The 14,276-nt window shown below is 31.3% G+C and overlaps 1 protein-coding gene across 1 annotated transcript; it reads left to right on the top strand.

The window, feature by feature from the left end:
• Positions 1-10,321: 10,321 nt before the first annotated feature.
• LOC133289301 (cyclin-D3-2-like) lies at positions 10,322-12,236 on the top strand. Its single transcript, XM_061487211.1, has 4 exons — positions 10,322-11,040; positions 11,152-11,353; positions 11,460-11,590; positions 11,714-12,236. The coding sequence occupies exons 1-4, from the start codon at positions 10,519-10,521 to the stop codon at positions 11,981-11,983; spliced, it is 1,125 nt and encodes a 374-aa protein (XP_061343195.1). The 5' UTR covers positions 10,322-10,518; the 3' UTR covers positions 11,984-12,236.
• The last annotated feature ends 2,040 nt before the right edge of the window (positions 12,237-14,276 follow it).

Genomic DNA, 14,276 nt, shown 5'->3' with positions numbered 1-14,276 from the left:
TGTAACAATTTGATGGAAAGCCCTTTTTACCCGATCGTTATTGAAGAAATTACTCATGTTTAGCCTCCATTGTACTTTCAACTTTTATATTCAAGTTTATTTTTTTCGTTTGGTGAGTGTAATTCTTGTCTTTAACCCTTTTGGATTCATCTTGTATCTATTTTGCAAATTTCTTCCCATTATGCTTCGTCACTATGGTAATTTTCTGATTGGGTTAAGGACTTAAGGTCGAGACCTTAGGGACTTTCTTCGGTGGAAGGTACCGCTTCCACATCATAGTCAATTATTTTCTTTGGGACTAGGAGTTCTTTGCCTATCCACTAAGTCTAATTGGTTCCAAATGTGAACAAATTTAGCTAAATTTGCGCTACTATTTGGTTGCAAATCTACTGATATGCAACTTCGACAGTCAAGACGTAGAAAGCACCGACACGTGATTTTATTTTATTTTTTAAAAATTTGTTGGTGTCCGGCACCTTTTGATATAGGGTTAATATTTTGGGACACATAGAAAATACTTCGACACATTCACACCTGCAGTTAATTTTTTATTTTATAGTTTCAAATTTTATTTTATTTTATTTTTTTAATTAAAAATAAAAATTAATTTATAAATCAAATATTTTCAATTATGAAATTTGACATGAGAAATTAACAAGGCATGAAAAGTTATTTTTACTTTATATTTATGTTATAGAATTTGAATATTGGATTGTTATATGACTTATTATAAGTTGTTATATATATTAAAGGAAAATAGATATATCATGTTGTAGGAAATTGGTTGTGTCATGTTATAGACACAACCAATGTAGACCTCACCACTTTCTTTTATTTTCTTTTTATTTTAAAAGTAGTGGGGTCCACATTGATTGTGTCTATAACATGACACAACCAATTTTCTACAACATGATACATCCATTTCCCTATATTAAATATAAACTATATTATATATATGGAAAAAAAGTATCTAATGTTACTTTAGACAAATTTGTCTGATGTTCATCGAAACGACGTCGTTTTGGGGTTAAAAAATTAAAATGATAAAGACAATTATAACTCTGAAATAAATTTAAATTACAAAAATACTATGATTTTTGTCCCAAAATGACATCGTTTCTGTGAACATTAGATAAAGTTATCTAAAGTAACTTTAGAAGAAAAAAAATCCTATATATATATATTAAAAATATTATTTAATATCAAAATGTGTACTTACATGTTAAAATTTAATATTTTTAGAATTAACGTGTCGAAATATCATGTCGTGTCTATTCTGTATTCCGTATCAGTGTAATATGGTTGAAGAGAAACTATGAATGAACTCACAATTCAAATCCAAAGGCAAATGTATGAGAAGATCTTGGCCTTCATTCCGTGGCAGAAACTTTTATGAGTATGTTTGGAAATGATTATGCACATTATGCACTAGACTACATCGGTTACCAAGTTGCGATGTCTTGTCTTGCCCTTTAGTAATGATAGGTAAGAGTTGGATTGTTCGTGTTCGAGGATTTGATTGCCATGCAAAATCAAAATGCTACCTAATCTGCTGGGTGGCTAATGCCCTACACTATTCAGTTTCATATTGCAAATCAGTTATTAACTATATACACTCCCGTTGAACTTTTTGACGATCACAAAGAATTACAATTAAATCTGTCATTTAGAAATTGATTATGAAAATGTTAAATATGCTATTTTATCCATAAATTCTTATTTATATTTTGCCAATCATGTGACCATTGATATATTTTACTGAGAATCTTTTTAAAAAGTTAATAATTTCATATTTTTAATAGTCCATACTTAAAAATGGAAATATTCTATTAATTTATTATTTGATTGAGTTATAAAATTGACATGAACTAATGATGCAATTTTAAGTTTTCCTAATCATTGTATCACATTACTAATGAAAGCTGTAAAGACAGACGGATATATATAAAATGACTTATTTCAATATTTTTCTGTAACTTAAGAGTTTAGTTCAACAATCTAAAAAATTGTTAATCACTATGTATAACAATCTCGAAATGTATAAATTCTATATATAATGTCTTTTATTTAAATAATTATCTTATTTTCATATATAATGTTTAGAAAAAATAATTCTGTAATTGCTACAAGAGATTTATTTATTTTTTCGTGAGAGTAATAGACCAACTTTACTGGAACAAGTTAAATCCATAATATTTTGTGGAAAAGTGAAAACAAAGGGAAGAAACAGGCGGTCACGTGAGGTGAGAAAGGTCAACCCCAAAGTCATTATTGCATCATACAGGCTCTTAGTAGTTGTGTTTGTGTTACCGGCAAATTATGTACTGTGATGCTATTTTATGATTGCGGAGAAAACATTATCATTAAGCTCTGACTGTATAATGTGGACCCCTATCTATAAGCAGTCTTCACCCAGCTGGATGAAGATCCTTGTGGGCCATCACTCCACAATCTACACGCCATTAATTGGCTTTTTTATCTTAGTAGTGTCATTTTCATAAAGTTTCACCGGAATAATTTTTTGGTCAAACATATTACCTATATAATGCATAACGAAGCGGTATTGTGGGAATCACTTTAGGACGTGACACTTTAGCAACCACGTCCATTGCATTTGTTCTTGACCACTGGAACGTGATACCCTGGCAATCACGTCCTATTCCCAAGACCACTGGAACGTGATACCCTGACAATCACGTCATATTCCCAAGACGCGGTACACTCTCAGCCACATATCAGTGGGTTCCATCCCAAAAAGAATTCAACAAGAAACGGTAGTGTATAAGCCGCGTTCCAGGTTACAAGTCAAGTCAAAGCCAAACAAATATATATGTTTCACCTAAAATTTAGGCATATTGATATATTCATTGTAAAAGAGTACATAAAATCTAATAAATCCAATAGTACCCAATCTTATACCCTTGTTTCGTGTTTGGTTTGCTTTCCCAATTTCCAATATGTGAAAGAAACAATTTAATCCAAAATTTTTAATGATTTATATTAAGCTAAACAAAATAAATAAATAGAATCTATGCAAAATTCATACTTCAAGCCCAAAGGGCTTTTGTATGAGTGAGTGTGTAAGTGAATAATATAAACTATTATAAAGACTTTCATCCAACACCTTAAAATTATAATAATTATAATTTTATTGTTAGTAAATTTCTAAATTAATTATTCTCTAGTTTAAGAGTTAGTCTTCTAACTAGTAAAGAATAAATTGCTAGCAACTATAAAAACCATTTTGTACGAAAATGACTTGTTGCTTTTATTGGATTTTTTGAACTCTTTTACCGTGAATATATCAATATGTCTAAATTTTAGGTGAAATATATATATATCTGCTTGACTCCGACTTGACTTGTAACCTGGAACGCGGCTTATACACTACCGCTTCCCGTTGAATTCTTTTTGGGATGGGACCCACTGACATGTGGCTGAGAGGGTACCGCGTCTTGGGAATAGGACGTGATTGCCAGGGTATCACGTTCCAGGTGTCAGGAACAAATGCAAAGGACGCGGTTGCTAAAGTGTCACGTCCTAAAGTGATTCACAGTACCGCGTCGTTATGTATTATATAGGTAATATATTTGACCAAAAAATTATTCCGGTGAAACCTTATGAAAATGACACTACTAAGGTCAAAAAGCCCCATTAATTACGATATTTATTTATTTTATTAGAACGATTGCGAAATGATTTTGAAAATTTAAATAAATAAACAAAACAAAGTGATAACAAAACTTTTCCGTAATTCCCTAGTTTAGTTTTAAAAAAAAGGGTTTTATTAATCTCCTTTTACATTAGGTATCTTATGTTGTAGAGAGAAACTAGATGGGTCTCACCATTACAAGAAAAAAAAAGTGAGGTGCGGAAATCGAAGTGAGAGAAAATGAGATAAGCTACCTCATGTAAAAGGAGACTAATATTTCCCTTAAAAAAATGCATATGTTATTAATTTTTTTATACACGTCGGTTTCATTCATTTAATTCTTCAAGGTTTAAATTTCTTTTTTGGTATATAAGGTTTTTATTTTATTTTTTGTAATTTCAATAAGTCTAATCCATACGTTGTTTATATTTATTATATAGAACTACTGAATATTGATATATTAAATTTTAAACAATTGAATAAATAAAATAACCCTATATTATATTAGATTGATTAAAAAAATTATAATGAAAATGGGGTCGTTATCTCTCTCCTCTTTTGTTTGCTACATTAAAAGTGTCAACATCTATATATATATATGATCTGATTGATTTGCTTAAGAACAAAGTATTGGATAGGAAAAAAAATATTTATCCAACCTTTGATGTTAAAATTGATTATTGGAAAGGATAAAACTAATGATAAAGTATTTGAACAAATGTAATATACTTATCCACTACTAAATCATGAGACATTTTTTTTTTTGGGCACACCACAAAACATACAAAATCAAAATTACCGTCTTCACCTAACTCCTCTCTCAATTCATTGTACAAACCCATTTTAATCAGGTATATAATTAGATCAATATGATAAAATTTAGATTGCATGAAAATACATAACTTTTTGTTGTCAATAGAAAAATGTTTAAGTTAACTATGTCTCGTGTTGTCAACATAAAAATGGTTGTTTAGAAATTTAATTTGTTAAATAACATAACAAAAGAAAACATGTGATTGAAAAAATGTTATATTTGTACATTTTATTTACCTCGTAAAATAAATACAAAACCATCTTCTTTTATCACAATATATGTCTTATTTATAATCGTATGATAAACATAAAAAAATAATCAATAACTATTAACATTGTTAATAAATTATAAATAAAACTAAAGTGCAAAAATAATATTAAAAAACTAAACTACCAAATGGTAAATAGAACAAAAAGTTCTGTTATTCTTCAATTAGAGAATTTTTTAATATGCTCCACGATCACTATAGTCCTTTCACTCAAAAATTGACACGTTCTCTTTTCTCAATTTTTTTTTTCTTTCTCTCATCTCAGTCCTATCCAATTTTTTTTATTATCGAATCATCCTCAATTAGTTGTGTTGTGTTGTTCCTTTTTTTGCATCCAATGCAACCCTAAAATAATGAATGTTCCACTTACCTCATAAAAGACTTCATTGGAATAATCATGTACCACAACAAGTATAAGAAAATGAACATAATGGACTGGAGAATTAAATCCAATCGTATAGTGAGATTTATTAATGGGAAAAATATTTATTCTTTTAAATGACACAATTTATATCCTTTCACTATCACAAAGAAGTAGGACCCATACTTTTATTTTTTTTTGTCAATTCTCTCTTCTTCTTTATCTATCTCTTTCTCTCTCTTAAAATAACATAAATTTACCTCCTTTACACACTTTTTCCTTTATTAATTACCTTAAAACATTTTTAAAACAGATAAATTTAAGGACGTTTAAAAATATATTTATATTTTTTAAACTATAGCGTAATCCAAAAAGAGATCATGCAAGACAAGATGTTGCATTTCCACGGTATGATCCTGAGTTGGATACGAAACCATCTAGGTCTACTCCATGGTACGGTCTAGGGAAAGGGTTTATGAGTCCCAATAAAGAGTTTCGCTTTATTTATTTATTTTTTCTGCGATTGAAATGAAATAAACGATAAATCATCCTTCAGAGAGTGGGCTTGTCTGACTTTGACCAGTATGAAGTGGGAGTTGCTGTTTGTCTTAGAAATCAGACACCACTTTTCGGAGAAAGTTAGAAAAGAAAACTCACAATGATCTTGTCATAGGAAAAAAATACATACTTATTATAGTAGTATTAACTGCAAAATTGGAGATTACTTTTGGTAAGTAAATTACCAAACTATATTTAAACAGTGACAATTTGGTACTACAGTTTGGTGTATAATAGTTAAGACTAGTGAGGAAAGTAACTTGTTGGGCTGGAAACCACAACTAGCTTGCACAATCCACAACCACCACGATATCTACCATTACCTTTTACCACCATCACTTGCCTTCAGTGATTCTGTCTCACTCTCACCTGCTTGCACTATGGATATCTAGCTAGCCCTTTTTTGTGCATTTCTCTTTCTCTTTATCGCCCCACCCCCCACTCCACCCAACTTCATTCCTTGAAGATCGAGCCTATAAAAGAGGTAGAAGAATTGAAAACAAAGATGCAAAGAAAAAAAGAAAAGAAAAGAAAAGAAAAGAAAGAAAGCAACTTATCATAGCAGAAAAATTAATCCTACACGCGCACGTCTCAGTTAGTTAACAAACTATAACCAGTACTAATTTTCCAATATATATGGATTTAATGTTTCTAAAATAAATGTAATTAAGTTATTTACATTCGTTCTTAAAATGACATCATTTTGAGTTGAAAAATAAAAAAATTATAATAAAAAAGATTATTATAACCTGAAATAAATTATAATTATAAAAATACTTTGATTTTCGCTTCAAAACGACATCATTTTGAGCTCAATGTAAATAAGTTATCTACATTGATTGTAGAAAAAGCGAACCCTATATATATATATGAAAATATATTTTTCATGTTTATGAATTAATAATTGTTATGTTAGAAAAAAGACAAGTTATATAATATTACATAAAATAAGAGGATATATTATTCCATGATTTGGTCTTATTTTTTTTTAACATAACAACTATTCATTTATTATCTAACAATGAGAAATATATCTTCCATATATACAGTCACTGGTCACTATTAACATTTTTTACCCGCATGCCTCGTAGCCTCTGCTTCTACGGTCCGCTTCTCTCTTACAACCATTTATTATTATGGAGCAATTGCAGAGACGTCTCTTTATCGTACGATAAAAAGAAGAACTGAGTTGGCTTGTGTTGTGTTATATATTAGTAGTAAATTATGTTGGAAAGTGGATACTTCCATAATTGTCATATTGCGTTACAGTTTTCGGTCTCTGAACCACAGGGAATGATACTCGCGAAATGAAATCTCATCAAAGGGTTTGTATTTACGTCTCTTTCTAAAATCTTCTTTGTACTCTTTCCCATTAGATCGACTATGCAGATTCAATAGGCTCGCATGCATTATTCTTTATGAAAAGTTCGCTTGTATGCATCTTACTCGCAATTTTTTTAGAAATAAAATAATTAAAATGAAACAATTGAACACAGATAAAGAACTTTAACTTTGTTGGTATAAATAAAAATTGAAGAAAAGAGTATATCTCTTAGTATAAAATCTCATCCTACGTAGCATTAATTATCAATTTTTATTTATTGAATGTTTTACCTGGCTAACATGCTATGACTACTCGTAGCATTAATATAGTACACCCTAAGTTCAAAGTATGTTTGATGTAAAATATTTACTCCAGGGTAACATAGAGGGACGCATATATGAGTTATCTTTAGACTACTAAATCATAAACTAACTTTCCATTGAACTTGAATTTATTAAATGGTAACTAATCAGATTGATATTTCCAAAAGATATAGAATCACATAATCTTCATTGTTGTCTTGTGATCTAACATGCATTAGATCTCTACATAAAGTTTAATACACGGATTTGAGATTTTTAAATCGAGATAACATGATCGGTGGTTAAGAGGAACTAGCATGATTTATAACAAATACATTCATTTTTTCATACTAATGTACTGAATATATTATCTTATACTCGTGATCTTATACAAATACATTCATTTTTTCATTGTTGTCTTGTTGTCTTGTGATCTAACATACATTCGTTTTTTAATGGTTTCTTAACTGGAGTTGGCTTAGCTCGCTTATAATAATGTAAAAGAAAGAGAAAACGAAGATGGGTACGGTTTTTCAGTTCGATTAAAGAAAGAAACCGATCTGGAAATTTCGAAGTTCGTAATTGACTTGACTTTGTTTTAAGTTTTAACATTACTTTTTTATTAGATTTAATTACACTTATAAACTTAGGGAGTACTATATTAAAAAATTATTATATTTTGCTTATGAATAACAAATTTATAGTCAGAAATTTATAAGAGTTATGTTATAGGAAAATTAATTGTGTAATGTTATAGAGATTTATTTTGCGTGTCTTAATTTTTTTTTCTTTAAAAAGTGCGAGTCTCACAAAATGTTGTGTGTGTAGGAAATTTTTTTGTGTCATGTTAAAGAAAAAAATGAAAACCCTTATAGTTATTACAAAAAAAAAATTTACAAAATAAAAATCCTACTTCGATCCCAATAGAATGACCAAAAGTTAAATTATACCTTTTATTATTAGTAATTTTTCCCTGCTGGTTAATTTGTTTTGGAATTGTGGGTTTGTTTGGTACGCAGGATTTTTAAAAATTTTCGGAAAATTAAATTTTTTTAAATTTTTAATTTTTAGATGTTATTAAATGTAAAAATTATATTTTTAAAAATTAAAATTTCTAGATAAATTTTTTTTTTTTTTTACCAAACGCCCCGAAAAAGCAATCAGAGCATCGATCGCTACTGCATTCCTAACAGTCGCTTCAGTCACGAACCATAGGACTCTTGTTCCGGAAAACACACAACAAAAACAAATAAAATATTGTGCATCCAGAAGAGACAGCTCATTTTGCAACAACGTTTTAATGTTCCCAAAACAAATGCAAGATTTTTTTATTGAAAAATAATCGGTCTGTGGCAGGGCGTTTGTGAAAGCTCGATCGAGCCTTTGCCATTCTGTCTACCATCAGATATCAGAGATAGAAAGAGAGAGATTCAGAGATGTTGTTTTCATGTGTCGGGCACTGTGTACGGTTTTAACTCCCGCGCGCGCCAATTTCTTCTATTCTACATTTCTACTTCTTGTAAATAAAATGCTAATCTCAACGCCTAATTAGTAATAAGGAATCAAGGATGTGAACTGTGAACATGGCATGTTAAAGTAATTTACTGCTTGCCGTATTTTTATCATATTTTAAGTTGGCCTATCTGTAACGTTAGACTAAGTTAAGTTTTGATTAAGTAGGCTTAGTGGTAAACACACAAATTATAATTGATCTAATTTGAATTTTAGTGTTTTTAATAATATTGATGTCTACTTATTGCTTTTGAGTTTTCATTATATCGAGTATTTTAGACATAAAAAATACTGAAATTACAATTGTTTTCATTTGATCTAAGTTTATATATAGACTATAGTTGAGTATTTATTGCTTTTATGCATTAGGTACTCTTAAATTAATGTTGTGTGAGCTTGTAAAAAATGAAAAAAAAATGCATGAGTCGGATGTGCGATAAATACTACAGTAATTAATAACCTAAGAATAGGATTACTGGTAAACCAAACATAAATATTACTTACTTGTAAAATAACCTCATATTCTAAGTCATATTTTGTTCTAAACCAAACATGGAATCAGTAATCTTTATTCAATATTCTTGGTAATATTTTGGCGAACCAAACATTTTTTTCGTAAGATTTCAAGTAAACTCAATTTTTATTGTATTCCCATTAATCGTGATTTTCGAATACCATCAAATTTCTCTTATATCAAACACACCCTAAATAGACAACACACTAAGAAATCGGTTGTTTATTAATCTAATAAGTTTCTTTATATCTTAGTTAGGTGGAAATTCTTTAAAAAAAGTAAAATTAAATCTCTAGTATCTTTAATATGCACATGTTAGTGTGATTTTCACTATTTTCCAAACAAATTGTTTTATTTTATTTTTTCCTACTTGTTTTCTTTTAAAATTTATATTTAAATTGATTCATTATCAAAATAATAATTGGGTTAGTAAAGTGATATTTGATTTTTTTTTTCTATTCAATTTCTTTCGATCATCTTATTCTCTGAGTACCCTCTTTAAAGTTACCCTTTCATTGAGATTGAGTTTTATAAATTGAGTTTTATAAGAAAGAATAAGACTAATTCTTTACTCAAAGACAGAGGTAAAAATAAAATTGACCGATGGCTTTTTTTAGGGATACTTCGCTCCGTCCTCTATTATTTTTTTAATTTCTCAAATAATTCAACATTTAATCATGTTAGCATAAGCTACTGCAGCGTCTGACCCAATTGTACAGTTGTAGTTGTACCTCTACGAGGGTCTAAACATTCTATAAATTAAGTGATAGTTAATATGGTCTTTTTATTTCTTTTTTCTTTTTAATAGATTATATGGTCCTTTAATCTTGACGATTCAAAGACCCCGAATGGAGAGGGGGGAATCCATTAAATTATAGGGTACAAACGTCACGTGTCGAGTAATTGTGGTGCATGGTCCAGTATTTATCCAGGTATTGGAGCTCGAGACGCTCCCAAGAAAATAATATTGGCTGGTTTGGGAAACTCAATAAATAACATTGTTTGGTTTATGGTCACTGATCAGAGGTCCCTCTCTCCCTTTCTCCCTTTTTCTTCTCTTCTTTCCTCTCAATTGAGACACACCATTACCAAGCTGTCCCTTCGGAGTCTTTTTCCCAATTCGAGGCAGGGTGAATTGGAATGCATCTTCCATTGAGGCATTTCATAGCCATGCTTTTCTCCAACCTAAAATGAACCAAAAGATCTATTCAAGATGGCTCACCACCATTATCAACAACCTGAGCCACATGACAACCCAAAGTTCCTTCTCGATGCACTGTACTGTTCAGAAGAACATTGGGAGGAACAAGTAGAAGTAGTCGAAGATGAATTAGAGGATGAGTACTGTTGTGATTCCCTTAGCACCAATACTAGTACTAGCACAATAATAAACTCTCCTCCTTTGTTTCTAGAAAAGGACATGTTCTGGGACGATGAAGAGCTAACATCATTGCTTGCCAAAGAACAACAAAATCCACTTTGCACCTTCCTCCAAATCAATCCTGTTTTGGAGGTTGCTCGCAGAGAAGCCGTGGAGTGGATGCTGAAAGTGAATGCCCACTACTCCTTCTCTGCTCTCACCGCTGTTCTTGCTGTTGATTACCTCGACAGGTTCCTCTTCAGCTTCAGGTTTCAGAATGGGAAGCCATGGATGACTCAACTTACTGCTGTCGCTTGCCTCTCTCTCGCTGCAAAGGTGGAGGAGACCCAAGTTCCCCTTTTACTAGACCTACAAGTATGTTAACTTGTGACTCTGTTCTGTAATTGCAAGAAAAAGAAACACATTATTTTGGCTTGTCCTTGTTTTTCTTCATTGATCAATCATGATTTTCTCTAATCTGTTCAGGTGGAGGATAGTAGATACTTGTTTGAAGCCAAAACGATTAAAAAGATGGAGATTTTGGTCCTTTCAACTCTTGGATGGAAGATGAATCCAGCAACCCCTGTCTCGTTTCTTGATTTTATTACAAGAAGACTTGGATCGAAATATCATCTCTGCTTGGAGTTCCTCAGGAGGTGTAATGGTGTTCTTCTCTCTGTCATTGCAGGTAATTTTCCAGTCACCGTCATTCACCTGGAGGAATATTTCAAGTTCTGCTTCTCATCTTATTTTATTTATTTATTATTTGATATTTTTTTTTTTTAACATTGCAGATTCCAGGTTTATGTGTTATTTACCTTCTGTGTTGGCAAATGCTACAATGATGCACGTTGTCAATTGCGTGGAGCCTCGTCTCGGAGTTGCATACCAAAGCCAGCTTCTTGGTATTGTTGGAATCAACAAGGTTGGTGTTCTTTCCAGCTCTTGCGTTCTTATTGTGTTTAAAGATATTGTGAGAGTGGGTTTGTCTCTAATTAGACAGAGAAGTGTATTACTGGTCATATAGTTAAATCTGGAATTGATACAGGAGAAGGTGGAAGAGTGTTGCAAGCTTATGTTGGAACTGGGGTCAGGGTGCGACCAGGGGAAGCAATGCATGAAACGCAAGTTTGGGTCCATCCCTGGAAGCCCAAATGGCGTCATGGATGTGTCTTTTAGCTGTGATAGCTCCAATGACTCATGGGGGGTTGCTACTTCTGTGTCATCCTCACCGGAACCGTTGTCCAAGAAGACTAGGACTCAAGACCAGCTTCTACTAAACTGTTCCAAACCAGATTTTCTCAGCATTCCTCGCTAGCTAGTCTTGCCTTTAATTTCAACAAATTTCCTCTCTTATTTACCTCTCATCTCTTGTGGAAAACATATATAGCCTTTCTATGCTTTAATAATCACTTATCTTTTTCTCTTTCTGACGAGCAAGTTAAATTGCCAACCATCTCTGCGTAAAGCTAGTTGCCTACTTCCAATTACCAGTCATTGGTAATGATAGATCTTCCACTAAATCAGAGATGGGTGCATAGGGTTGGCTGCAGAGATTGTTGGCATTTTATCAGGAGGAAATATATATATAAGTAATGAGCATATCAATGGACTAAAGTGTATTTATTATTTAATATCAGTCATACATATCCAAAAAATTTACGTTCTTAATTAGTTCCCCGCCCCCCTGCTTTTAAATGTTTTTTTATGTTATTATCAACATGAAAATCTACTTGACATGATATAATACTGAGTATTTATCGTAGATATGAATCAAAATTTAAATTATTTTAAAGTAATGAGTTTGTCAATATCAAAATATCAAGCAGTTTGTTTTCGAAATAAATAGCTATATATATATATATATATGGGAAAAAGACATGTTGCAAGAGAAGTCTCCTCTTCTACCACTCTCACTTCGATGTCCGTGTCAATTATTTTTTTATTTTTTATTTTTTTCTTTAAGGTGGGCTCTACCTCTTTCTCTCGGTAGGAAAACTTGAATTTCTCAGGTAAGAAATTGCAAGCTATATATATATATATGAGTTAGGATCTTTTGACACCGGTTTTTATAGCTGTTAGATAAAAAAAGATCAACGACTCTGATTTGTAAGCATGTGACTCCATTGATCTTTTTTGATCTAACAGCTATAAGAATCAGTGTCAAATTTAAAATTTGACACCGGTGTCAAATGATCTTACCTCTATATATATATATATATATATATATATAGAGAGAGAGAGAGAGAGAGAGCTAGCTGGTTTACGTTGAAATCGAATAAGCAAAATAGAGGGAGTTATAGAAGAAGATTCATGGGATTTTTGTTTTTCATGTGAGGGGAGAAACATGCTGTCGGCCACCAGCACCAATTTAATGAAATGCAGAGAGCGATGACGGATTATTTATTAGGGCGGTCTTGACCTCGTTGGGGCGTGTTCATGTAATGCAATTGCAGTATAAAGTAATCATATAATGACCTATCCAGCTGTAATAGCATCCTTTTGGGTTTCCTTCTTTTTTTAATGCTTGTTCAATTGTTCTTAAATATCCACATATTTTTCTTTCCGTGTGTCTTTTTGTGTTCTGCAAAAGCCAAGGCGGACCCTTGTCTTCCCCGTTGTATTTGTGTATCTTGGCGGTTCAGCGAGCAAAATCAAGGGAAAAAAATATTAACGAAGAAATAATAATTGGATAAGGATGGCTAATGTTGATTTTATAAATTTCCAATATTATGAACTAATTAAGAACTATTATTGCCTATAAAGAATAAATTCAAATCAACTTTGACATTTAGAAAAGATATTCGCTAAGGTTAAACATAAACATCATCTTCAGATCAATATCAGAGAGTAATTTGTCGGATCTCCTTATTGTGAGGTTGCGATATCTGAGGGGAATATTGAATATTGAACTTGCATGTATTTAACTATCGAAACTTTGCTTCAATTTTTTTTTATTTTTTTTTATCGAAACCTAAAAAGGAAAAATAACAGAAGGCAAATATTTTCTGGTGAATGGGTCAATTAGCAACGGGCATCTATAGAGTTAATTTTCTGCCTGTGACAAGCAAAAGGTAAGGGGGGAAAAAAGTTGTGGCAATGATCTTTTGCTTTCACCGTTTAAAAAGAAAGGTTTTGTTGGGTATTATGTCAATGGCTTTGAAGATCAAAGTGCAAAATTCGTTCCCATGCTTTCTCGGAAGGACCGCAAAGTTTTTATTGGCATCTCATCTTAATCAAAATCAAACAAGGCCAAGTCAATGATTTGAGGACTCATCAAGCAGTTTTTGCTTAGATCTCAACCTTCCCCGTGTATTACTTCTTCTACAGATGTGTAAGAAAAGTATGATACTTTTATTTTCTCATGTTATAAGAGAAAATATTATCTCATGTTGCGAAAAATCAAAATTTGAGTTTTTTATTTTATTTAAAAAAAAAATGAGAGCCACTATTTGTTCTCTTTGCTGGAAATGGAAAACTTCTCTTACAAGAGAAGTTATTATTTCTTAAATTTATGTAATTTCTACGGAGCTTTTACGGTATTATTTTATTATTAAATATTATTTACAGTTTTTGAAAATTGTTAATGATAAAGGTAAGAAAAATAAAAT

This window comes from Gastrolobium bilobum, unplaced genomic scaffold (assembly GCF_033153095.1).
Source record: "Gastrolobium bilobum isolate Gb01-03AN ecotype WA unplaced genomic scaffold, APGP_CSIRO_Gbil_v1 utg9887, whole genome shotgun sequence".
NCBI lineage: Eukaryota > Viridiplantae > Streptophyta > Magnoliopsida > Fabales > Fabaceae > Gastrolobium > Gastrolobium bilobum.
Note: the sequence above shows the minus strand (reverse complement) of the source record. Positions and strands in the feature narration are given on the sequence as shown.

Excerpts from the sequence above, each read along its gene's own strand:
- LOC133289301 (XM_061487211.1), top strand. The coding sequence starts at position 10,519 with ATGGCTCACCACCATTATCAACAACCTGAGCCACATGACAACCCAAAG. Across the intron at positions 11,041-11,151 it reads CCCTTTTACTAGACCTACAA|GTGGAGGATAGTAGATACTT; the intron begins GTATGTTAACTT and ends TAATCTGTTCAG. Across the intron at positions 11,354-11,459 it reads TCTTCTCTCTGTCATTGCAG|ATTCCAGGTTTATGTGTTAT; the intron begins GTAATTTTCCAG and ends TTAACATTGCAG.